The sequence below is a fragment of the Chaetodon auriga genome, chromosome 20 (assembly GCF_051107435.1).
Source record: "Chaetodon auriga isolate fChaAug3 chromosome 20, fChaAug3.hap1, whole genome shotgun sequence".
Taxonomy (NCBI): Eukaryota; Metazoa; Chordata; class Actinopteri; order Chaetodontiformes; family Chaetodontidae; genus Chaetodon; species Chaetodon auriga.
In genome coordinates, this window is record NC_135093.1 from 4,154,060 (window position 1) to 4,179,561 (window position 25,502).

Genomic DNA, 25,502 nt, shown 5'->3' on the forward strand with positions numbered 1-25,502 from the left:
TTTGGGCCCTGGAGAGGCCCGAGTCCTGCTTCCTAAACAAACCAAAGACCTCAGGTTTTAATAGCTGTTTGGGCTCTGAGGCCATAGTTGGTCAGGGAGAGACTCGGCGGTGTAACCTCTGCTCGTTTCTGAACCGGCCGTGTGTGTCGGAGCGTGCAGGACGAAGGTGTCGGGAGTGTAAATGTGCCATGTGAGTCCTGGGATGAATCGGCCATTGGTGTACAGTAATGACTCTACCTGGTACCTTGCAAAACACATCAACAAACACTGTAATGTGTTTTCTCAGTCAACAGACAGCTTTAATGTGTCTCCTCCCAGATTTGACCGGTGCTTTCTCAGGTCACATTTATCTTAAGTCAGGGCTCACGTTCATGCTGGTGGTATAGATGTCATTTGGACTCCTTATGGGACAGAGCTGAGCCACAGATTCATAAATCTTTCACGTTGCCTTCCTGTGACAAGGGCACCGCGTGCATACCATCACTTCGTAAACGGTATCCGGTCCTGGTTGCCAGTGGCACTTGATAGCACATGCTTGTTTGTCAGTGTAACACTATGCAGCTGCACCCCTCCTGCAGCCACAGCTAAAGTGGAGTACAAATAAACTAGTTACAGAACGCGCTTCAACAAGCAACACGTGATTCATGTTTCGTTTCAGCGAGAAGTTTCATTCGGTTCAGCTCGCCAGGCGTTCCCGAAAACATCTGTACGGAACAAATCGGAGGAATGTTTCTTTCCAGATATTAGGAATTTCAAGCCTTATTCAAGGATTTTTATCCGCTTTATAGAAAGCTTCATAAAAAGCAATATTAAAACAGACTGAGATGAGATCATCTTCTCTGCTGGCTGAGCCTGCGCTCACAGCTTCAAAGGCTTCGCTCTGACGCCGACCTGCTCAGATCTCAGTCAAATACGAGTTCCCAGTAAAGCTTAGCATGTTGTCCGGCTCGGAGTTCCAGATGTGTGGAGCTCAGTTAAAACAGTGACCGCTTTGTTGTCATCTGAAGGAAAATCTACTTCCTCTCAGCCTGGGGGTTAAGATACAGTAAGTTTAAGGGAGTGAGATGATAACAAAACAAAAGAAGAAGAAAAAATGTCTTTCTATATCAATCTCTGAGAAGGCACCCAACAAAGGGTTCAGAATTGCTTCATCCTAATCCAGAAATCATCCAATGTCCTGTTCTGTAAAAGAGCTGAAGAGCATCTCAATCAAAATCCATTCATTGATAATGAAACTGCAGATTTGATGCCTCATTAGAATGTCAGAAACCAACAAGCATGCAGCATTATTTCTAAATATTAAAGCTAAATCCAGCATTTTTTCTCACAACCTGACAACCCAGATGTGTTCATTAGTCGCTGATCAGTGAGCCTGCCGCTTCATTCCTGTGAAATAATGGATAGTCACACTTTACTTCCTGTCTGATCGAAGCTCGGGAGCTCTTGGCTCAGACCCTCTCGTGGTTACATTCTCCTGCTCCTGTTTGGCAAATCCCACCTATGTGACAGCCAAGCAGGCTTAAAAGAACCATGAAAACAAGTATGTGCAAATACTGCTTAGCCCAGGTCTTTCCTGTGAAGATCTCAGGAATCCGCCCAAGAGAGACCTACCTTCAAATCTTGTCAGATATGTTTTGTCATGAGCCTGTTGAGGCCTGTAGGCTGCAGCCCGGACCATAATTATTGTAAACGTTTTGAAATGATTAGGGCTGAGGTAATTCTTGTAATCAGATTGGGAGTTTACATCCGCTAACGTCAATGATTAGATGGAATCTGTGTGCTGCGAGGCTGCTGTTAGAAATGTCAGAGGTAATTGAGAAGCTTTTGAAATATCGCAGCGTGAGCACTGATTTACGTCCCTTTTAGCGCCGAAAATTAAAGCGCTAACAAAAAGAATGATGCCATTTCATGGATTTTAAAATATTGACAGTCATGTGTTTATGGGTTTTTTTGCAGTTTGAGTAACTGATCAGAGAGGCCCTCTGTTGTAAAGATGCACACACACATTTTTTTGCCGTCTCCGGCCAGTTGAGTCAGTCTAAGAGCTCGCAGGTCCAACTCGGCTCTTTATAGCGGCAGAAGACGCAACTGTGACGGACCGTGACAGGCTGTTATGTCCGCTGCGGCGGTGTAACTCACACACACTTTTCAATAATGGCCCTCAGTGTGCAGGATGAGGAACGGCTAAATATAAGTTGTTTATTTCTGGGAGAATCTCATGTGACACATCGCTTGTTTTTTGAATTCTCGCACTGCTGCTGCGTTGAGTTCAGATCAGTCAGGTGTACAGCGGAGCGAGGCGTCAACAAGCTGGTAAAAAAAGTGTGTTTTAGCCCAAATTTCAGCTTCAGGAACTTTCTCTTTGCTTGATTTTTGTCATTCCAGTTGCTGCCATTACTGAAATGATGCAAGTATTGACACCTTGTTTACACTTTGGTCACCATACAAAGGATGTCACTGTATTTCTGCGTGATGGCATTTCCAGTTTGGACTGAATGACCCGTAACGAAGCTCTTTCCACCCCTTTGCTGTTTCTCCAGTCGTGTTGACCCGACTGCTGTTGTATTTTTGAAGGCGAAACTCGAACAGTGCGTATCTTCCAGGCATCTTGTGATCTTTCTGTGGTTTGCTGGGTTTGCTGATGAGGACAAAGTGTTTGTTCCATTCACACACTGCTCTTCAAATGCCATTGCACTGAGAGAACCGCCCGCCCCCTCCACCTTCCCTGGCAGGGTTATTTGATCAGATCGGAGGAAGGAAGCCCTCTCGTCTCCATTTAACTTTGACGTGAGATGGCTCAGAGGTCATCTGCCAAGTGTCACAGGCCGAACTGGTCTTCACGTTGCTGCATACAGGCCAACCAAGTGTTGAAGTCACACAGGGAGCTGTTTACGAATGACTGATAGGCCTGGACAACACTAAACATCCCGCATATTGATACTTACTGTGCTGACACAGCAGCCATTACAATGTCCAACTCAAGCATTTAATGGACACCTACAAGCAGCTGCAGAATACGTCCTTGTCATTTCCATAATCCAAAGATGCCAAGTGAGAAGCACAACAAAAGACACTGATACAGCGTGTATAGATGTGCAGGAATCAGGCAGGTAGTGTGCAAAGGAAAAGTTACCAATTACTGGAGTTGTGCAATGCAAATCTCAGCTTGAAAGGCAAGCGTGGTCTTAAAGGACTGTACTGAAAGCGCAGCACAGTTTATAGAAGACCGTTAAAGGTTTTAGTGAGTCACTAAAAACAAACACTCCGCAGGTTAAGAGATGTCAGGAGTAACAAAGTAAACAGGCGGAAGAAGGAGATATCTCTCAAACAAGCCAATCAATCTTAGTCTGTCAAACAAGGTGACGCGATTCTGTCTGAGGTGACTCACTGTGCAGTTCAGAGGACAACTGAGCGAGGACCAGTCAGAGCCAGACTGATATATACATCGATATTGGCTGGTGTCAGCTTATTGTGGATGTATCAATACCACAAGTAATAAGAAAGAGCTGCTTAAATATGTCAAAGTAGAACTAAGGCTGACTTGCTTTACAGGCCACTTTTTACTCCTCAGCTACATGAGAGATGGTGTAATCCGGCATCTTAGGTCTCGTTTACTTGTGCAGGTAATTAGCCGGGCGCCAGCAGTCAGCTCAGGTTGTCAGTGTGAGAGCAGCAGTCAGAGGCTGGTTTGAGTCCTCAATCCTTATGAGATTAATGGCTAACCTCCCTCTGCCCGCTCCATTTACAGAACATGTCAGGTTTTCCTTGGAAAGAGCACACTGCCACCTCAGTTCTCACCTGCAAACATCTAAATGCGACACTGTGCCAGTGTAAGTGCCTACGTGCGTGTTTATATTAAGTGCGTGTCAGTCAAGGCGGGTATGTCAGTCCTAGAGGTGTGAGGTCAGACCTTTTTTTTTTTTTTCTTTCTCTTTGCCTTTGACCTCAATCCCAGAGCTTGGCGAGGCAGTCGTCACCGCCTCTGAAGCCGTGCAGGTTCTCTCTTGTCTGTTCTGTCATCAGAAGGTCTCGGTGAACTCTGGTCTTTATCTGCAGGGCTCCTCACTGTCAGCATCTGGAGCACAGGAGTTATGGCCTGTCAACAGCACTTTCAATAGTACGTTAATGTCAGGAAGAAGATGACAGGCTTATATTTTAGTCCCTAAAGGGGTTCAAACAGGGGTCAAGGTAAAAGGAAAATATGTCAGATGAAGTTGATTATTTCTGGGTTGACACAAAAACATATTATGAACATGGTCTCTGTTTGCAACCAACAATTGTTTTCATGGTCACTTCATCTTTGCCTTATTCTTTTCAATTGATCATTTAATTGTTATGTTAATTAAAATGTTACAAAATAGTGAAAAATGGCTACACAAAGCTCAAGGTGACAACCAAAAACCCTCGTTTAAGAGCTGGAGGTCGCAAAAATGTGAATGAACGGATAAGCCTTAAACTCGAAGCATTAACTGTGTAATAGTTTATTTTGGCTCAGTCCCACAAACACCTTCGCGCTGCTGTATAAGTTCTGTATAACAAAGCACCAAATGTGAATTAATCCACAGCTGAAAATAGTCCTACAGTGACCAATTGTTTTAGGAAATCACTGAGTTTTTTCAAATGAAACTACATATTTGTGACCTGTTTTCGAGGATTTATGTCTTTAGTTGGAAGGAATAGGCCACAGAGAGGACGGGGAAGCTACTGAGAGACGGACTAAAACCTTGTTTCGGTGTTTTAATGGGGTTTTTTTTAAGATACAGATAGAATAACACCAGACTTACACTGCAAATAATCAAATTGTTAACAATATAGGTAATTAATAACTATTTTTTTCATTAATATTTAACTTGTTGAGTAATTTTCTGGCATCCGTAAACGGACGAATCATTTCAGCACTTACATAAATTTGAATTCAGATCCAAGTATTCAAGACATAGATATGAAAAGATGCATTGACACCCCTGCTTGTAACCCTTAACACACACCCCTGCAGGCTTTAAGTGGTGTGACTGGATCCTTTTTTCACTTGCCCTACTTTTCTGTCTGTATTTAGTCAAGATTCCTGCAGAGACCACAGTCTGATGCCACACAGCGTAACATCAGGACAGTTCAAAATGTTCAATCCTGTGTTAAGCTGTGGCGTACACCACCTGGTTTGGTGCAAAAGTCGACTGACGTGTCGTGTTCGTGTCCCGGTTGTCATAATAGGGGCGCTGACAGACAGGGACTTCTTAATGCTGGTGGCTCCTCTACCATCAACACTGCTTATGTAACTCCACTTACATGGCACTAAGCCCAAGTATTTCCAGCCCCAGCTATTGCAGACCCCCAACTCAACACCCACCCACCCACACACACACACACACACACACACCTCCCAGCAGCTAAGAATAAAAAATCCATCTGGAAGACATGACGGTGTAAGAAAACTTAGCAGAGGCTCGTTCACGCTCCTCTGAATCTGGACTGTTTTTGCGGATAAACCCACTTGTCTCGGTTTGTTTTTATGGCTCCCCCCTGCATCGCTTTCTCCAGTGTTACACAACGTTTCTTGGCCTCATTTTCCAAAGAGGGGAGGAGGGAGAGAGAGGTGGTGGCAGATATATGCAGTCAAATATCCCATGGAAAAGTTTGATAGAGGCCTTGCACACTTGTCGACGGAGGATTCTTTCTGTGGGAAATGCCAGAGGGCTTCTGGGTGCAGATAGATACCATCAAGTCTAATTGAAGCACATTCTAGTTATTTGTAATCATGTTTGTTAGACTTTTCTCAGATGAACTGGTAACTGTCATGATATGAAACAGTAAAACTGAAGCATTACTGTGCGGTCGGTTTTCATTTCTGCCATTAGTCACAGATGAAGTGCGCCTGCTTACTGGGAGGAGGCGTTACGCTACCGGTAAATCAGCCAGCACCAGTAACGATGTAATCAGATGACAGCATCGCAATGTGAACACAGCTCACGCTTATGCTTTGTTGTTTCCATCTGTACTTAATTTTCCACCAGATATCACATTTTCTTTTTTACATTTTAAAGGATTATTTCCTCAGCTTGCCGGTTTTGTTGAAAGAATCACCCGTTTGTTCAGCAGCTCGTGTTTTACAGCGTTGTTCAGAGTTGCCATAGCAGGATTTTTGCTTTTTCATAAGAGTCCCTCAGAAGTTGCCAAATGTCTGCATGTTGCCTTTTAGCATTTTGCAGTCATGCCATCCAGCGTGCCAAGCTCTAGTAAATCCTGTGGTTTTGGAAGTGTCAGGGTCTCCAAGTGGTTCGGCTGCATGCCACAGCTAAAGCATGTTACACTGACTGTGTGCAGCAAACAGGCGACTATCCACAGGAGACAAAGCTCACTGCACAGGGGTCCGACACTCTCGCCCTTAGATACATAAATACCCAGCTGCACATCAACCCATAAACCCACTGACTCACTCACACACAAACTGCACACACACACTCTTATATTCACGCCATTATTTGTTTAATGTTCGGTGTGTTTATCAGGGTGCAGCGATCTATAGATTAAACCTCCAAATCTGACATCTGTCGTCCTAAAACTAAGTTGCAGTGCAAAAGCTTAACTATCAAAAACAAGAAAATAAAGCAATAAAACTGAGGAAATATTGAAAGTAATTATCCTCCAACCAAACTGGAAAATTTCACTAACCAATATTTATAAAACAAGTAAAAACATCTACTCTCGAATGACCTGCGCTTACTTTAAAAGTAGTGCAGCCGGACTGAAGACAAGCACGTTTGTCTGGACGCAGAGACATTCTGACTTTGACAAAGCAGTTTTGTCCTTGTTAGTGTTCATCAAACAGCTTCATAATGCTGAAAATTGTAGTTTCAAGCATTAAGCCAGAGCCAGTGAAATGCTCTAATCTAAAAACTGCCTGGAAAGAAGACATCTTGCCAGACAAAAAACAAGCACGTGTTGCCTCAATTTAGTTAAAGTTGAACTCACTTATTTAGAAGATGCATGAACATGTCTATAATCTAATAACCTTTTGAGCCCTGCTGACATTTTAAAACCATTATAGTCTTTGCTTTTCCTCCTTTTTTCCTTTTTTGCAAACCATTAAGTGTTTCTGACAGAAGTCTGCAATGAGCTGCAGCCTGTGTTCACGTCATAAACTGATCACTATCGACCTAATAGCAAACCGCTCGCTCAGAAGTCGCCTCCTTGTCTTCCTTCTGAGCCCTCATGTTTGAGTTGCTGGTGTAAAATGAGAGTTTGACAGGTGACTGACGCAGGTAAAAGGGCTCTTGTGTGGCGTGACCTCAGACAGCGCAGGTCTTCAAACAGGCTGCCTCCTGTGTTGATGCGGCAGCTTAGCATTAGCAGCAGCAGCAGCGCCTCCTCACTCACTGGGAAAGAGCAGAGGGGAAGGAGAGAGCGTATAGCGGTCAAGTTGATTGTAAGCATAAACATATGCAGAGCATTTTTCCCAGAATTCTGCCTCAATGCAGGATTCATGGTCCTGAAGTCTCCCAGGAGTTTTCCACTAACCACCCACCACAGGCAGAGTTACACCAACAGCAGCTAAATTGGGCCATTCATCCTAGAGGAAGCACAAAAATGTCTTTGTTCGTCCAGCGCGATTACAGTGTTTGGTTCAGTTTTACGTGGATTTCAGAAACCTCCTCCTTGAATTTGTAAAGTCAGAGCTCCCCTTATTGGGAAATAAATGTGATTATGTAATCGGAGGGGTCACCCAGATGGATGAACCTGTGGTTTCCATTCCTGCCGCGAGCTCATTAGTTAAAGTAACAGTGATTTATCAAATTGCTGTGTTTATTGCTACTGACTTACATAACCAGAACGGAGCTCGACAACTCCACTGTCAACACGACGGCGTTTTTATGCTTGACAAAACAATCTCTCGTCAGGGTCCATTTAGGCACAGTTGTGAGCTTTCAATCATATCACATGACGACTATCAACAGATGTCGTCGTCCAGCTGTGAAATGTAGATGTTTAAATCTCTATAAGGACTTATCTTCCGTTTTGGAGTATACGACTTATGTATTTGCAGGTTAAAAACCTGAATGAGCTACCTGGAGTACTGAGAACTGGGAGGCGTGGCATGCAAACACCTTCAACAGGTGTCTGATCATTGCGTGCTCTGTGTGCAGGTGCATCCTCGACCAGATCAGAGACCAGATCAGTCTGTGAAACAAAAAACATGATGACTAACATATAAAGATCATCTAGCCACTGGAATGAAAGTACAGGTCTGACGCTCCCTTCTTTTATTGCCAGCGATAAAGACAGCGGAGCAGTAAAAGCAGCAGCGTTGGGAGTTTCTCGACGTCAGAATTGCTGTCAGGCAGGATAAAGAAGGTGGATGTCGTGTTCCCAAGCTAGAGCCAGAAATGAGCCACAGCCACAAAAATAGGGGCAGAATATGGCAATAAGCAAGGATGAGATAAACGCAGCCTCGCAGGTTGCTGTCAGCTGAATTATGGCATTTTTCTGCAGTCATCGTGAAAATGTTAACTGCTCCTGGCGGCCAATAACAGCGTCTGTGTTGACTGAAGATGACAGCGAGATGGAGGTCCGTCGCTACTGATTGTTCAGGGCAAAACAAAACAAAATACCCTCCCTCCCAAGCTGAAATGACCTGACTTAACATAGCACCTTTCATACAGGAAATGCAGCTCAAAGTGTTTTACACCAAATGAATCACATGCACCACGTGCTTCACATAAAAAAGACAGAATGAGAATAAAAACAGGGATAGTAAAGAGTAAAATCCCACTTGACAATAACCAACGTGATTTTCTCTGCAGACCCGCAAGCTGACCAAGGCGGAGCGACAGCGTTTCAGCGAGGAGGTGGAGATGCTGAAGTGCCTGCAGCACCCAAACATCGTCCGCTTCCACGACTCCTGGAAGTCGACGGTGAAAGGCCACAAGTGCATCATCCTGGTGACCGAGCTCATGACCTCAGGCACGCTCAAAACGTGAGTCCCTCTGCCTGGTTTCCCCTTCAACTGCAGAAGAAAGTCCAGCTAAAAGACGGCGTTATGCTTCTCAAATGGCGAATATCCTTTGTCCACATGAAACTCCTCATGTCTTCCACACAAAAGAGGAGCTTTGTGTCATGTTTGACAGCTTTTAAAACTGTGATTACAGACGTGGAATAAGGACCAGACGATAGCTCCACTTTGGGTACAATGTTCTGGGAGAGAATTCAGGAAACCAGCTCACTTAAAAACTTCCCCTTGGCTGCCAAAATAAGACCTGAATTATTTAATGGCGCCTTCTCTTCTTCCAGTGTTTTGATATGTTTGGAAATGGGGAGTTCAGCCTTGACCTCTTTTGTTTTAGGTACTTGAAGAGGTTTAAGGAGATGAAGCTGAAGCTGCTGCAGCGCTGGAGTCGTCAGATCCTCAAAGGGCTTCACTTCCTGCACACCCGCACTCCTCCCATCATCCACCGGGACCTCAAGTGCGACAACATCTTCATCACCGGCCCCACCGGCTCCGTCAAGATAGGCGATCTGGGACTGGCCACTCTCAAAAGTGCCTCTTTTGCTAAAAGTGTCATTGGTGAGTGTGAATTTGGGTCAGCAGTCTCCTTCAGCTGATAAAATCTAACAGTTCATATCTACCTAAAAACTCAAAATTAAGCCTTCAGTTAATCATTTTGATTCCTGCTTGGATTCCTTCTTCTTCCCCCTGCGCACAGCCGACCATACGTGCCTCTATTTAAAATACGTTTTTAATGCACCATCATTACGCAAATGGCGTTTAATTTCAGAGGCAGCCGGCCCTCCCTCTGCAGGGAGTGTCAGCCATCAGACGCAGCATAAAGACTTGTTGATGCTTGTTCAAAGTGACACTTTTTATCCTTCAAGTCACCAAATCTGAACACTGTATGCTTCATTCACAAAGAGGGGTCGTGCTGCGCTCAGTGATTCAGAAAATGAGTTGATTTTTGTTTTCAATTTAACAGAAATTGATTTTCCCACAACAATGCACAAGGACTGAGTTGGTTATTCACTTTTAAAGCACTAAGATAAACAGTACTGCACATAAACACGTCACCTGAAAGTATGTTAGTGTGTATATAAAGTACTGATTGATGTTGCTGTTTTACCCTTTAACATCCATTAGTTAGCAACTAGCTGGTGAGCTTTTTTAGCTGCTCAAGAGTCAAATGTTTCCCTCAGGAGTTGGTGGAGGCCAAAACAGGGCTGAAAGGAGAGTCAATATCGGCCTCCATTCATCAGAAACTCAACTCGACAGAAACTGGACTTTCTATTGTTCTTCACTTCTTCAGTAGTTGGAACAGAAGAACCGTTGACCTCTAACTCTGCTAACTCTGCCCTCTGAACCCTGACAGGAACACCAGAGTTCATGGCCCCGGAGATGTACGAGGAGAAGTACGACGAAGCGGTGGACGTCTACGCCTTTGGAATGTGCATCCTGGAGATGGCCACCTCTGAGTACCCGTACTCCGAGTGCCAAAACGCCGCCCAGATCTACCGCAAAGTCACCAGTGTGAGTAAAAGAAGGAGGAGGAGCCGTGTTTAATGTAATTGTCAACATGTGTCTGTGCGCTGGGATTAAACCGAGAGGAACCAGGATATCTGGTGTATACATCTGGATATCCTGAGTCCTTGGAGAGAAGTGGGGCCCATGTGGAACCAAAGCCGCATTTTGTCTATTAAAGGCTCAGCTTTGTCCATTACAAGCTCAGGGTGTAGGACTGTACCATAACCTGACCGCTTTGCTGTTTTCAGCCCGCAATCATGACGCAGATGTGTGCCTCACTGATTGCTAGTGTGTTTACTGGTTCAAAGATCCCGTCTAACTGGTTCTGCCTATCGTATTCACTGGAATATTCCGTTCCCCAGTGGAAAACCGATCAGCGCTGACGTTTGCACATTTTCTGTCTCGACTGCTCGTTAAGCCTTTCAGAAAATCAATTATTTTAAGAAAGCACAAATGTGTTTGAAAATCTTTTATTGCATTGGAAGATATCAGTCGAATGATGACGAGAGCCTGAATCCCAACCAAGTGTCCTTTTACAGGATGTTGGATTCAGATCACGTCATAAAGTTTTATACAGAAAAAAATATGCCGTCTGAGAATAAAGACCAGAAGCAGCGTAGTGAGTTTTAAGACCGTAGCGTTACAGTAGTGGCTTTAGGCTGCCGTATTTCAAGCTGTTCCCGGGTGCCAAGCACAGCAAATGACGCCACGGTGGGCGAGAGCCGGCGATGGTAGAATTATATGTTTTGGAAATTGTGTCTCACTCCTCACTTCACAAAGAGAGCTGTTTCTTCCTCGCGTGTCGCATATGCAAAGCAAACAGTGTCTGACGAAGGCTGGAAAGTGAGAAAGCGACAATGCCAATAAGCCAGAGAGGGCCTGGCTCCTCCACAAACAAGACAACATAATAATGTTCCATGTGCAGTCGGAGGAGCTTACCCATACGAGAAGATTTAATTAAAGTCATATTAGCACAGCCTTTCATGATCTGTTTACGTTTTATGTTCATGTCCAGCACTGAAGGCATCTGTCAATTTACTGGCACGGCAGTTCGACATGTTCGCAGCATTAAACATCAACCTTTATGTAAACTTTATGTAACTTTTCACTTCGTACATAACTGACTTGTATGGGACGTCACATGCTATTTCAGGGTCCTAGAGTAAGAAATACAGCTTGATGTATGAAAGGCAGAACATATACAAATGTAAGTAAATGCGTTGGAAATCGTTTGCACGTGGGTGGCCGCAGCCGTCTGCAGGCTTGGTCTTGTTCATAAGATGTTTTCATTTCTATCAAATAAGTAGATTGATAAGTAAATAAATGCCAACTTACTGTTGAAAAATGCCTTCTCATGTGCACTGCATGGCCAGAAGTATGCGGACCTCACTTCTTCTGGGAAGGCTTCCAAGAGGATTTTGGAGGTTGGCTGCAGGGATTTGCTCCTGTTCACCGAGAGATGTGACTAAAGGTTATTTTGCTCCGTCTGTGGATCTTAATGGTCAAATGGCTCATAAAGTAAATCAGAAATGTGTTTAGGAGCCGTTTAGAATTTTAAATCAATTATAAATCTAACAAGGAGCCAGTGTTGGGAGGCAAGCAGCGTTTTCTAACAGCTGGAGGCGGCGGAGGGAGCCCTGGCTGATCTGAGAACAGATAAAAGCATGTACAACTTTTTGTTCTCAGGTCCCGAGAGCCCAGATTTGCCTATTCAAATCTCTCGTTTTTGTCCAGCCAACAGTCCAGAACCCAAAGATTTTCAGTTTATTACCATATAAAAGCAAATGTTGAGATTTAATCTATGTCACAGAACATCACATTCATGCTTTGTACTTATATCTGGACCTCTGTCAGTGCATGAAAGGAGCAGAGTGAAATTAGATTTGGATTGAGGGAAAACTGGTTTATCCAGATGGTTCCTGTGAGGACACTGAATCGAACTGCTTCAACAAAGAAACCTCTGTGCTGCGCTTCAGATCCTCTAAATCACATTTCACATATGAGATAACAGAATTTCAGTGACTGCGCAGAAGCTTCAGCGCAGAAGTCAAAGACACTTGTTGAGTGTTTTCTGCTCTCTGCTGTCTCAGATCCGTCCTTTGTTTCACTTAAACATGAAGCAGAAATAGTTTGAGAAATAATTAAGTGACATGTCGGTCGTTACATGTGCTAACAAAGTGGATCACTCAGCTGTTTTCTGGGAGGTCTGTTTGATTGTTTTGACCTAACATCAGCTGCTTTGGTATCTGCAGGCCAAACATCTTTTTGACCTTGACCCACTGTGTTCGTATCAGGGCCTTTAGAGCTCTGCTGTAATCTATGTACTTTCTCATGATAGCGTTTGAAACACCTCCCTTATGTCGTGGAGAGTACAGTCCTGCCCGAGTATTTTCTGTTTTGAGATAAACTGTGCAGAGAAGCTCCAGCTGTCAGCAGTTAAAAACCCTTTGACGGGTCGGTTTAGGTGGAAGGAAGGAGGCAGGTGAGCGTCTTGGGTTTTTTCCATTTTCATGAGCTCTCGGTGTCGTCCTCCTCTGGTGTTGACGCCATTGCAGAGCCGATTGTCATGCTGGCTAGTGGCAGATGTCACAAAGCGGAGGATTACAGTTACATGCCCTGCAGGTGCGAGTGGCTGTTCCTGCTTCGATTAGATCCTCTGACAAGAGAAGTGTGCGATAAATGTTCAAGGAAGAGATCACTGCAGCTGATCGCTTATTCTGCTGAAAGCACCCCCCCTCTGGTACTTGTCGACACAGTAGGAAGGCCAGCAGATGAAGTAAAGCTCCTCTGATTGTTTTCACAGGGAATGAAACCCGACAGTTTCTACAAAGTCAAAGTCCCAGAGCTCAAGGAGATCATTGAGGGCTGCATTCGTATGAACAACGATGAAAGGTACGAGTGAACACATACGCTGATCAACAATGACAGATTGCACAAATAATGTGTGTTTTGACCTTTATGAAGTGCGCTGATCCATGTTTCCGTGTTTTTTTGCTTTCTTTGATAAGATTTATCTAGATTCTAGCTCATAACTCAGATTTCGCGCAGATAAAATTTTTGCAGCATTGAATCAGATTCCATTTTTTGCATCTGCAGAGAGTCGGACAAGAGTCTTTGTAATTAGTTCTGGATATATAATGCAAGATCTGGGTTTCTGATCTGAGCATCTAAAAGTAGATTTTTCTTCCTTTACTGCAGATACACCATTCAGGACCTCCTGGATCACCCCTTCTTCCAGGAGAACAATGGCGTGCACGTGGAGCTGGCAGAGGAGGACGACATGGTGAAGCCGGGCCTGAAGCTGTGGCTGCGCATGGACGACACCAAGAAGCTCCACGGGAAGTACAAGGACAACAACGCCATCGAGTTCCTCTTTGAGCTCTACAAAGACGTGCCTGAGGAGGTGTCTCAGGAGATGGTAGGCCGACACACCAAGACGGCAACCTTTACTGCCTTACTGGCCCAGTTTGTAGCGCCCATTGAGTGTCTTTTGACACTTGACCCCAAAAGGTGAACGCAGCCTCACTGATGCACTCTGCCATCATTATGCTTCCTTTACGCTGTTGTTATGGCGGCTGAAACGCTGAAACGCGCCCCGGCCCATAAAGAGAACACCTTGCAGAGTGTGTCAAGGGCACGGCTCAACATTTAATCATCAGTGGTTGGAAATGTGAGAGCGTGTCTCAGGAAGCAGCCGAGGTCACGTCTTTAATAATATAATGGCTCTCTCGCTTGTTACGAAACAAGCCCTCATGTGCCCAGAACTCCCCTCTGCAGAGGTCACTTTTAATGAAAATGCACGCTACAATTCCTTACTTGTTTACCTCTTTGTGGTGGTTTTCATCAAGATCAAATTTGGTATCAGCAGGGGACATCTAGTCCTGTCGATCTGCTGTAATCTGACTATGTGTTGAGAGGCAGTTTTGGACTGAGTGTCCCACTCTGCTGGGCTGAGTGTCACAAGAGGCTGAGCGAGACTCCACGCTGACAGAGAATGCAGACGGTGTGTGTCGGTTTCACGAAACGAATGTTGGTAGCGCAAAAGCATTTGTCACATCAAAGGGGAGACTGTCTGCCTGCTTAATTGTTTACATGTTGCAGCAGCAGCACACCACGGACCATGACTTACACACATGTGTTCGTGTTGTGCCCTCACCATCTCGCCGTGTTGTTATGCAGGTCGTGCTTGGGTTCGTGTGCGAAGCGGACTTCAAGCTCGTGGCCAAGGCCATACGGGACAGAGTGACGGCCATCAAGCGTCAGAGAGAGAAGCTGAGGCGGCTGGCAGAGGAGCGGAAGAAGAAGCAGGAGCAGGAAGCCATAGAAGAAGAGGCGGAGATTCAGCCTCCTTTACCTAAAGTCTGTGAAGTTGTCGCGGCGGAGTCCCCCACCCCGGCCCTGACGCCTCCAGCCCCCATCCTGTCCCCCGTCACCAGCTCTGCGGACTCTGGCGTCAGCTCCAACTACCCCGCAGAGCCAGAGGAGCCCGAGGCGGACCAGCACTTCCACATGCGCCACAACAGCCTGTCCTCTGCTAACTGTGAGCCGCCTAATATAACATCACATAGCATGAACAGTCTGTGGGCTCCGTCTGTGGTAGCTGTCAGTAAAGCATCAAAAACTTACATTTTTGACCCCTCAGCTTTATCTGTTATGTGTTCCAGTGAAAAACTCATCGTAAACTCTGGAGACGGTGCGTTTTTAGCTGCACAACTGTACAGAAAGCTTAGCCATACAGTGAAACATGAAACTGTACATAACTAAATTATTCAATCCCTGTAAGACTCGTGTGCGTGTATGTGCTGTAGTTATTGAATATTTCTCAGTTTTTATGTAAAGCTGCAGCTCACATATTCCTTTTGGTGGCCTTGATGAATCAGTTTGATCTGATCTAAGTGAATTCAGCCTGTCCTGTGTGTCTCCACAGCGGTGCTAATCCACAGTGACAGCCTCTAACTTTTCATTGTGTGTGTGTGTGTGTGTGTGTGTGTGTGTGTGTGTGTGTGTGTGTGTGTGTGGTATGCCTCAGTGTGGGGTCATTAGATGTGTGTGTTCCGTGTACAGAACAGCTTGTGTCAGTTTGTCGGGCCACGGTCGGTCACATGCTAATGGATCATGTCCTTTGTTGAAACAGCTGACTGCGAGACGGACGGCTATCTGAGCTCTTCTGGGCTTCAGGATCCGCTGGAGGCCGGCAGCCTCAATACGCCTGCGACACCTCCCACCGCACACGCCAACTCACCGACTGCAAACGGTTTCCCCGTCCCAGCCCTCCGCTTCCCCTCGGTGAGTGGCCTCAATAAAGAACTTGTTATCCAACTGGAGAGCGCAGGGGGTCGGAGGCGGGATGGAGGCCTTTCAGGACTTTACAAGACCCCCTTCATCGACATTACTCAGTCTAATAGAGTGCTGACAGACACTTTTACATGTAGTTGGAAAGTAACACCTGACAATAAGGTACATAAAATGTTTAAGAGTGAGTGAGGAAAAAAATCAGAGTTCATCACGAGCAGATTCCTTGTAAAGTACCAGAATTTTGAGCACCTTATAGCTAATCTGCGCTCATATAGTTTAATTACTTTCCTCATTAAGTCAATGCATCTCATGGTTTTCTTCAAGTAGGCAGATATTTAATTTCCTACTTACATGCTGTAGTTTCTTGTTTAAGTAAAGCTTTAACAACCATCTACAGCCATGCTAATGTCTCTGTGAGGCTTGTCTCAGGCACAGCAGTGCTTTGAGCTAAATGCTAATATGAACATGCTAACATGTGGAAATGACTGTACTGTAGCCATAATACTAAACATGTTCACCTTCTTAGTGTGACAGCATGCTGACATCTGCATCTTAGCAATAAACATAAAGTACAGCTGAGGCTGATGGGAATGTCGTTTTTCACGCAAAACCAAATTACAGGAGAGACTGTAATTTTGGCCTCATTATGGCACCAAATGAAAAGCAATTGTAATGATTTAGTCTGGATCAAAGTGTCGGAGCAAAGCAAAGAGCCAAACTGAGGCATTTCCTGGTTTGTGTAAGCAAACCAAACACTTCAGCACTTAAAGTCCAGCGAGCGGAAAAAGTTTCCTGCCTACTGTCTTGTACTAAAGCTTGAAAAGAAAAAGAAATCAATGGAAGTCTTCATCCGCCTTTACCTCACCACATCCCTCCTTTCTATTCATAGAGCATTGCTGTATCCAACCACATAGAACATGGCAACTCAGGGCCCCCGAGTGGCTTCAACTCCCCCGTCGACAGGTAACGGTCTTCAGCCTTCTTTTCTCCTCGCTCTGCTCTTTTTTTAGCATCCAAGGAACACAGGAGTTCAATAGTCTCTTCTCTATTTAAGTTAGAGACCTGAAAATCAATGTGAATCTCGTAGACATGCCTGGTCTTCCCTCTGTAGCTCCTCCTCCTCCTCCTCCACATCTGTGGGGCTGTGACAACAAGCTTTAGGCAACCGACGGGCTCTCCTGTGTTTTCGGCGCAGCGAGGCAGAATGAACCCTTGCAGGTTTCTCTCAGATGTTGTGGAGGCCCTGTTTTCCGTGTTGGTGGGATGCTGAGGAGGAAGCGGCTTGATTCTAGCCGACAATGCAGGGTAGATTGTACGTTTCATCTAGGCTCCATCTTCTGCTCGGAGACTATGTTTTTTAGATGGTGTCACCGTACATTTTTGTTTTCAGAAGGTCCTTTACAGTCCGCTCCTCTTCCACCACTGACAGTTTCTCTGACTCATCCATAGTAGCCTGAAATAAAGGTCAAGCCCAGCTGATTATCATGTTTCATATCAGCCTGTTCGTTAACTATTTGGGATCTAAAACTTACTCCCAGTTGCTTAATTCTTCCTCTTTGAAAAGCATTGGATTACTTCTGATATTACAAAACAGAAGCATCATTTGCGACATGAGCACAAATGTTCAGTCTCATTGAGTGTTATTTCCTCAGCGTTTAAAGGTGAAAACAGGCTCTACTTTGACCTGAAGTGACCTGTGAGTTGGGGGGTTTTAAATAGAGACAGGCAGACGCTGCCAACCAGCAGGCCTGTAACTGCTCGCAGCCTGTAGATGGAGGGGAGTCTGTGACCACAGCCGTCCAAAAAGGCCCATGAGACGCAATTAGCCAAACCAAAGCTTTTTATAAAATGAGCTGAAAGTCCTCCAGTTCTGTGAAACCTAAAACTCCTTCATTGTATAAATACGACAGTTCACATGGCCGCGCTGCTGAACACCAGCTCCTGATGGACTCTCAACAGGCCTCGTTAAAATCTATTGTTTGACTCTGCTGTTTACGCCCAGGAGACATGCCACTGCAACGCGTCAAGACTTTATTTGACACTTCAGAGTGCTGTTTATTATTATGTGTGATGGCGAGATAATCACAACCACGATGGATGTTCAATTCCCAGATGATGCATTTGCTTTGAAATTCCTGCACGAGGAATGTTTCGGTGGCTTTTCTGGGCGTTTTTTATAACAAGAGGTATGTGGAATTTCTTTGCAGCTATGCCTCCGATGTGACCTCAGGCTTGAGTGACGGCTACGAGGGCCTATCGGAGAAGAGCGAGAAGACGGCTGCGAGGCGAACCGCCGGGAAGCTGTTCAGGAGGAGGGCGCGCTCGAGGCTGCGCATCACAGGGGTACAGTAAATCAAAAGTTTAATTTCAACACAAATGCATCGAGGCAGGTCATAAACAAATAAATCAGGCGGCTGGATTGAGTGTTAGTGGATTCATTTGATTTATGATGGAGGAGTGAAGCTCCACCCTGATTATGTAACGTTATCAGTAACTATGCTGCTCTTCCCCCGACGACCGCAGTTCATTTCTCTTCTGATCAGGACATTGTGGTCTTTTAATGAGCGTGTTTGGACTGGAGGCAGAGACAAACAGATCATGCGTAACCACATGTGCTTACAGTGGTGCAAAGAATGCACAGTACAGTACACACATAAACACTCTGGAGTTTACAGTAGACCCACATGTTTGCTCACACACAAAAACGTATTGTTCCTCCTTGTTTGGCTTCGCCGGCTGGTTTAGAGAGTAAACACACACCTGTCGTTACCATCGATCCTGTCCGTCTCTGCAGCTCTCTGATAAAGTGGACCGGGTGGTGGAGTGTCAGCTGCAGACGCACAATGACAAGATGGTGACCTTCAAGTTCGACCTGGATGGAGATAACCCTGAAGACATCGCCGCAGTCATGGTGAGTCATTACAGGTCCTTAGTCACCGGCCAATCAGTGATCAGCAGGTGCGTTCAGAGTGTGGACGATAAAAGACTTCGATCGGGTTGAAAACAAGCGCGTCTGTTGTTTTCGTCTCAGTTGAATTTGGCTTTGGACCAAGTAACGATTACATTTCGGTGATGATTCTCATCTGGTGCCTCTTAGATTTAACATGAACCTTTCTAACAGGAGGACGGTAAATGCTAAAGCTAAAGTTTGCTGGAAATGAAAGGACGCACACTCACCGACCTTTACCCGCGGCATCAAAGACGCACTGTGCTTTCTTAAGTTAGAGAAAATGAAATCCTCATTAAAGCGCTCCACAAAGAGTTTTTAGAAAGTACCGAATCCCTTTCTTAACCACGTTAAACAGAAAATCCAATTACCTGCTTTTCCGTGAAAACGAAAAGTCCGAATGAGTCAGCTCTCTCTGCCCTGCACATGTTTACATTTTTAAACAACTTTTTTCATAAATTCATATCCAAAAGCCTTTTTTCTTGTCTTTTTCATTTTAGATTTTTGGGGATTTGCTTTTTGTATTGTAGCCTAGGTTGTCGTTTTTTTCTTGCATCATTTACCACTTGTCAAAAAAATCACAATAAACAAAGTCAAATAAGCAGTTTTTGGTTTGAGTACTGAATACAAACATCATAGAGCTTCATTGAAAAGCGGGAACACGAATATGCAGGATGCTGTCAGACAGTGTGGAAAACCTGAAAGCCACCTGAGGAGAGGGCTGAACAATGGAAACAATCAGTGTTTGTTAGAGCCTCCCAGAATTTACAGGATTTGTGCAGAAATAAACAAACAATCTCACTCTGTCTGCTGATAAGTCTGACAGATTCCTCTATCTCAGCGCGCCCTGCACATGATTCATCCCTGGCTGATAGTGTATCTAACTTTCTGTGACGTGAGTGACGCAGGTAAGCAGCCCCATCCTCTTGTTATTGTCTCCAAGCCTCATTAGCTCAGAGGTAGCGCGCACACACACACCAGCCGGGGTGATGAAGCAGCAGCGCTTTTTGTTCACTGCCTGTTCTGTTTTCCTGACTCTTAAAACACAGTGGGCTTTTGTTTGCTGAGTCTTGGCACAGCAGGGGCGCCTGGCATCACAACAGCCCCCGTGGTTCTCATTGCTGGGTTTTAAATGAGCTGAATTATGCCATGCTGACAGGAAATGGTCACCACGCCCCAGCCCACAATTCACAGCAACGCTCGAAACTGCGTGAATATGCAAAACTCAAAACCTCCTCCAACAAACTGCTGTATTGTGGATTTAGATGAGATGATTTATGTGTTTTTTCCTAAGAACAAGCATTAGCTGAGGGCAGGTGGGTGTGTGTTTGGGTGGGTGGGTGGGTGGATTTCATAGATGGACACACAAACGCACAACAAGTGCATTAAGTAATCTTACAAATATTTTCTATGTATTCCTTTACAGTGGTGGAAGTACAGATTTAAAGTACTTTTACTTGCATGTTCTGCTGCTTTGCACTTATTTTGGTGAAAAATATGATACTTTGAGTACATTTTGCTGTTAACACCTCAGTATTTTTACTGAGGTTTTAAATGCTGGACTTGTATTTTCACATTGTGGTATTGCTACTTGAGAAGTAACGTATCTAAAACTTCTTTCGTCCTTGTCCTTTTGTCTTCAAGGTGCACAATGAGTTCATCCTGCCGTCAGAAAAGGAGGGTTTCATCCACCGCATGGGAGACATCATCAAACGGGCCGAGTCTCTGATGGCCAAAGAGCAGCAGGTCCACTCCAGCGGGCACCGGCTTCCTCAGCCTGCTTTCCACAGCGGGATCAACTCGCTGTCTTCCTCACAGGTCAGCAGCACCACCTGCTCCTTTCCAGTAATCCACTGCATTGTTAGCTGGGAACAACAACTGAGCGTTTCACTGTGCTGTCTGATCATCATAAATTACATCAGCTATAGTGTGTCGAGCCTGGCTTAAAGAAGGAAGACCCATAAATCTGGTGCAAATGGAAAGCTGTAGCGCAGCGCTTCCTTCACTGGAAACAAACTGCCGCAGTGGAGTGCCGTCCTCACTGTCCACAAACCCTCCAGAGGCTCACCCTTAAAGACAGAAGGTTAAGAGCTCCTAAAACCACCTGAGGCACTGCTTTCATTCAGAACATAATGTTACTAAAAGCACTAATGTCATAAAACCACGTGATTTGTGGAGACATACCCCATGCCTCCTTTTTTTTCACAGTTATTTGTTCCCGCAACCACAAATCCTTTCCACTGCGTACACCATAATTAACTTTCCAGCATATCTGCCCACATTGAATGGTTAAATAATTTATGTTTGCATTTATTAAGCCTAAGATTCTGTGAAACTGTAAAATGAAGACTTCCAGGAAAAGAAAAAAAGGACGAGTTGTTAGGAGCAGTGCCACCCTGTACGAGATATGACCTAATGCCTAATCAGGTGCGGTCTGTGTGCTTAGAGGAAAAGAAGTGTCTGTTCTGCCAGGATATGTTCCACTCTGTAGAACACGCAGAACAAAATCTCCTCGTGCCCCCCAGTAAGAAAGATCAAACATGTTCAGAAACGATGGAGAAAAAAATAATGTGCAATTTCATGCAGGACAAGAAGCAGTAAACCTCGACCGCCAACTATCTACCTTGCTCGTTTCCGACCACAATTACCCCGAACCACTGTGGACAAATCTCCACTCCAGCACCTGATTAAAAACACTGCATGGACCACATCCCTCAAGAACCATGACGGCTGCTCTCACCAGCAGCGTCCAGCCAAAAAAACAGTGCAAGCTAGTTAAGTCAGGAAGAAAAAGCCTCATCTGTTTATCTGTCTTCTGGCTGTTGTAACTCTGAGGTAAAGGCTGCTATTCTGAGAGTTTTGGGAAAATACGCTGAGTATAAATGGAGCTTGAATCCCTGGAAAGCCACTCTTGTTTAGCTGTTGCTAGTTTCCTGTGCCCGCCACTAGAACAAGATTAATAGTCTCCAGCCATGCAAACAGATGTGTGAGGCGATGCTTTGAGCTAAATGCTAACGACAGCATGCTAACATGCTCACAATGACAGTAGCATACTGTTGTAAAGCAGGTAAATTGTTAACCATTTTCACCATCTTATTTTAGCTTGTTAGCATGTTCACACGGGCTAATTAAACACAAGGTGCAGCTGTGCCAATCCGTCTACAAGACATTAAGATATTTCACAGGAGAATTGAAAACTCTGACCTGCTGGTGACGCGAGAGGAAAAGTCTTAAGTTCACCAAAGTCATCAGGATTCACTCTCTGTGGACCATGGATGTCAGTTCAAAATGAGATATTTCAGTTTGCACATACCAACGCCGCCAACCCTGTGGCTAAAATAATCAGTTTCTTCAGCTCTCGGTGTTTGCAGGTGGAGCCAGATTACAGCAACCACTTATCCAGATCATGGAGGTCAAATGACTTTCCATGGAATGCAGAAAAGCCTAACAGTCGTTATATTAACTGGTTAATAACATGGGATTTATTATGGAAACAGATCTTCACAAGTGAATTCTCTACAGCCGTGTTAGTGTTAACATTATCCCCTTAACATATGCTGTACTACACTGACAAGCAATGCACACTCATGTGCCTGAAGTCAGGCCTCAGGGTGACCTACTTTATCTGTTTCTGAGGCAGCCAGTGATTTAGTGCCTTGCTTAAAGGTCAGTTTTGAAGGTTTACGACACAAGCAGTGAAACTTACCCATCAGACATCACCTGGCAAGCACAGAACCTAATTTGCGAAATGGGAGATTGAAAGACATCACAGAGAAGATGCTATGTAGTTGCATGCTAGTCAATTGCATTATGGGAAGTGTAGGATCTAGTATTTTTGGAGCATGACCCATAGTGGGGACATATGTGTCTCAGACCTCTCAGATTTTATGTGAGTGAAACATGGAGTTCTGTAGTGCTGCATTAATGAGGACAAAATACTCTCCAGTCCAGCTTCGACCCACTTCTGTGTGCTGGTGATCAAACCTGCAAAGCAGTTTTGTACGTCAGCTGAATCATACCCTGGTTAGACAGTCACATACACGTGCATATTTTTCCCGGTAATGAAGATTGAGTTTGATCAAATGTTTCTCTTACAGCCTAATCTGCACACTCACACTCTGCCTCGAACCAGCTCCTCCTCGTCTCTGCCTGGTAAGTGTCTCTCCTGGCGCGATGAGCTTAATTAAACGAGAAGCTGGATCATTAGACGTTCGAGGAGATTAAACATGATATGAATTCAGTGAATGAATGTCTTATGACTTTGCCTGCTGCCTTCTTTTAATCATTTCATGAAAGAATGAATGAGCGTCTCGTTCTCACAGCATGTGTTTGTGTGTTGCTTTTTTTTTTTTTTTTTTTGCTGTGCATGCTCATTGTGTGTGTGTGTGTATCTACTGACATGTGTGCACGGGCATCCACTCATGCATGTGTGTGTCTTGTCGTAGACTTCAGTGTGGCTAACCCGGGTGTCGGGGTACGTGGCTCGCCCCCGTGCCCCAATGGAGACGTCTTCAGTGCAGACATTACTTCACCTGGGCGACCTCTAATACGCTCGCAGTCTTTCCACAACGCCCCAGGTAAATAGCCCTCCGCCCCCCTCTCGTCCCTGTGTGAAGAGGCCGAGCATTGTTTACTGTTTTCAGCACACTGAAAAATTGTTACAGTCCTTTGGCAAAGAATAAGTCAAAGCAAAGCCCAGCTACCTCATAAACCGCCCCCCCTTCTCAGGGCCCGCACTCGGTATTGTTCAGACATTCGCATGGCGCCATCCGCCATCCCCACACCTCAAAGCCTTCGTCTGTGTCTGCCTTGCAGCAGGGCCTCTTGGGTAATTACCTCACCTGAGGGCCGCTTTCTGGCTTTCAGGGAGCTGTGAATGCTGTCGCTGTAGAGCCTGAGCTTTTCTCCAGCCCCGCGATAGTCTGTAACATCTGTTTGCCAGCACAAGCTCCTACAGAATTTCCGAGAAAGCCTCCTCCCCCGTCAAGTCTCCGTCCCCACAGGAGGGGCATTAAAGTACACATGTCTTACATGTGTCCCCCGTTTCAGCCTCACCGGCCATCTGAACATCCTCATCCCCTCCTGTTCTGCGTCCCCTCTCCGCTGGGCGTCCACTGCGCGGTCGCTTTCGCAATGCCTCTTGGCCACCCGCCACCGTTATAGAGTGCTGCCTGACCTATGTTTCCATCCACATGGAAAAAGTAGAGGCTGGTTTGCATCATCAGCAACAGGAGGCGTGGTTCATGACTGTGGAGCCATTGTTGAGGTAAATGGCAAATCAATGGATGGGGCTGTGTCACTGGCATCCCACGCTATTCTCCCCAAGGAGCGGAATAGAAATCCTGGCGACTTTAATCTCACAATCAGACCCCAAAAAGTTGCGCACACACGTGTCTTCCATTTAAGCTCCTCAGAAATGTTGTACGTAAAAGCTTCACTGGCTCCACTCATGCTGAATCCCTCACCGGTGTGAGACTGCTCCAGCTTACGAACGCAATTATGGTCGGATACTGTTTTAACCAAAACGTCTTTGTTCACCATGGAAACCCATTATTTGAAAGTACGGGAAGGATTTATGCTCCACATGGCGGATGTCTTGGCAGGGGGCTGAAGGAAAAATTAGACCGCATGAACCTGAGCAGAGAGGAAGAATGAGTGCTCTCTCTCTCTGGATCAGCTCCATTATTCCATCACAACTGTGTGGGATTAAAGTTAAATGAAGACATTAACAAACTTTTTTCGTATGTTTTTTTCTTCCAGACGTCATAACCAAGATACTTCAAACTGCAAATAAAAAATAAATGTTTTTGCTCTTTGTCTTCCAGGATCTCCTCTCCATTATCAACACCACCACCACCACCACCACCCTGCATCTCTCCTGCCCCACCACCAGCACTACCACTTGCCCTACATGGGCCACAGTCACTTCCCATTCCCATACCCGGGCTCCCCGGGTTCCCCCAAACCAATCAACCATCCTCCCCTCACACGTGTGGCCAGTAACCCCTCCTTCCCCTCTGTTCCTTCCCCAGCCCCCAGTTCCCCGAGTCATCTGAATGAGACACCGAGCCCTGGCAGCAGCGAGAGTGTCGCCATGTCCCCCCCTGCCCCTCAGCATCCCAACATGTGGCCCCCTCACACGCAGCCCCTGTTTTCCTTAGCCAATGTCATCTCCATGGCCATGAGCATGGCCCAGTCTTTCATCCCTCCTGCCAGCATGCCCACCCAGGGGATGCCCTCCTTTCCAGGCTTCCACCCCCAGCTCCCTGCTCCCATGGCCCCACAGTCAGGTTACCCGTCCGTTTATCCGCAGCATTACCAGAACCCACCAGTAGAGGTCCCTTACCCTACGGCGGGCATCCCACTCCAGAACAGCGTCTACCACAGCCCTGAGAATGCACCTAAATTGGATGGTTTTCCTCAGAGCAGTCATCCAAACTGGCTGCATCCAGAATCTCCCCCCTCTATGCCCTCCACCCCTCCTCTGGTTCCTCAGGAGCCTTTGCAGCAGGCTGGTCTCTCCACCCCGCCCAGCCTGATCCAGGAGGACAGCAACCACAGTTATGAGCCCCCATACTCAGCACAGGTTCCAGCCCAGGCTGAACCCAGATCAGAAGTCTCCAGTTCGAACTTCTCGTCAGATCTTTCCCCATCACCCCCAGAGAGCCCAGAAAGCACTGTGAGTCACCTTCAGTTACTTTTCTCTCAGCTGAGATGCCTTTAAAATGATGCTGTGTGCATGCAAATTATTGC

General features: G+C 45.6%; 1 protein-coding gene across 3 annotated transcripts in view; it reads left to right on the forward strand.

Moving 5' to 3' along the window:
• wnk4a (WNK lysine deficient protein kinase 4a) overlaps positions 1-25,502 on the forward strand; it is a 37,293-nt gene that overhangs the window by 7,756 nt on the left and 4,035 nt on the right. For 2 of the 3 annotated variants that reach the window (XM_076760203.1, XM_076760204.1), the window contains 14 exons: positions 8,799-8,971; positions 9,339-9,559; positions 10,356-10,513; positions 13,311-13,399; positions 13,706-13,925; positions 14,687-15,047; positions 15,642-15,793; positions 16,692-16,765; positions 18,010-18,145; positions 18,597-18,713; positions 20,394-20,567; positions 22,847-22,901; positions 23,195-23,326; positions 24,575-25,428. In XM_076760203.1, the coding sequence (XP_076616318.1) occupies positions 8,799-8,971; positions 9,339-9,559; positions 10,356-10,513; positions 13,311-13,399; positions 13,706-13,925; positions 14,687-15,047; positions 15,642-15,793; positions 16,692-16,765; positions 18,010-18,145; positions 18,597-18,713; positions 20,394-20,567; positions 22,847-22,901; positions 23,195-23,326; positions 24,575-25,428 (2,916 nt within the window). The remainder of the gene's footprint in view (positions 1-8,798; positions 8,972-9,338; positions 9,560-10,355; positions 10,514-13,310; positions 13,400-13,705; positions 13,926-14,686; positions 15,048-15,641; positions 15,794-16,691; positions 16,766-18,009; positions 18,146-18,596; positions 18,714-20,393; positions 20,568-22,846; positions 22,902-23,194; positions 23,327-24,574; positions 25,429-25,502) is intronic. The other variant, XM_076760206.1, reaches the window with a different exon arrangement.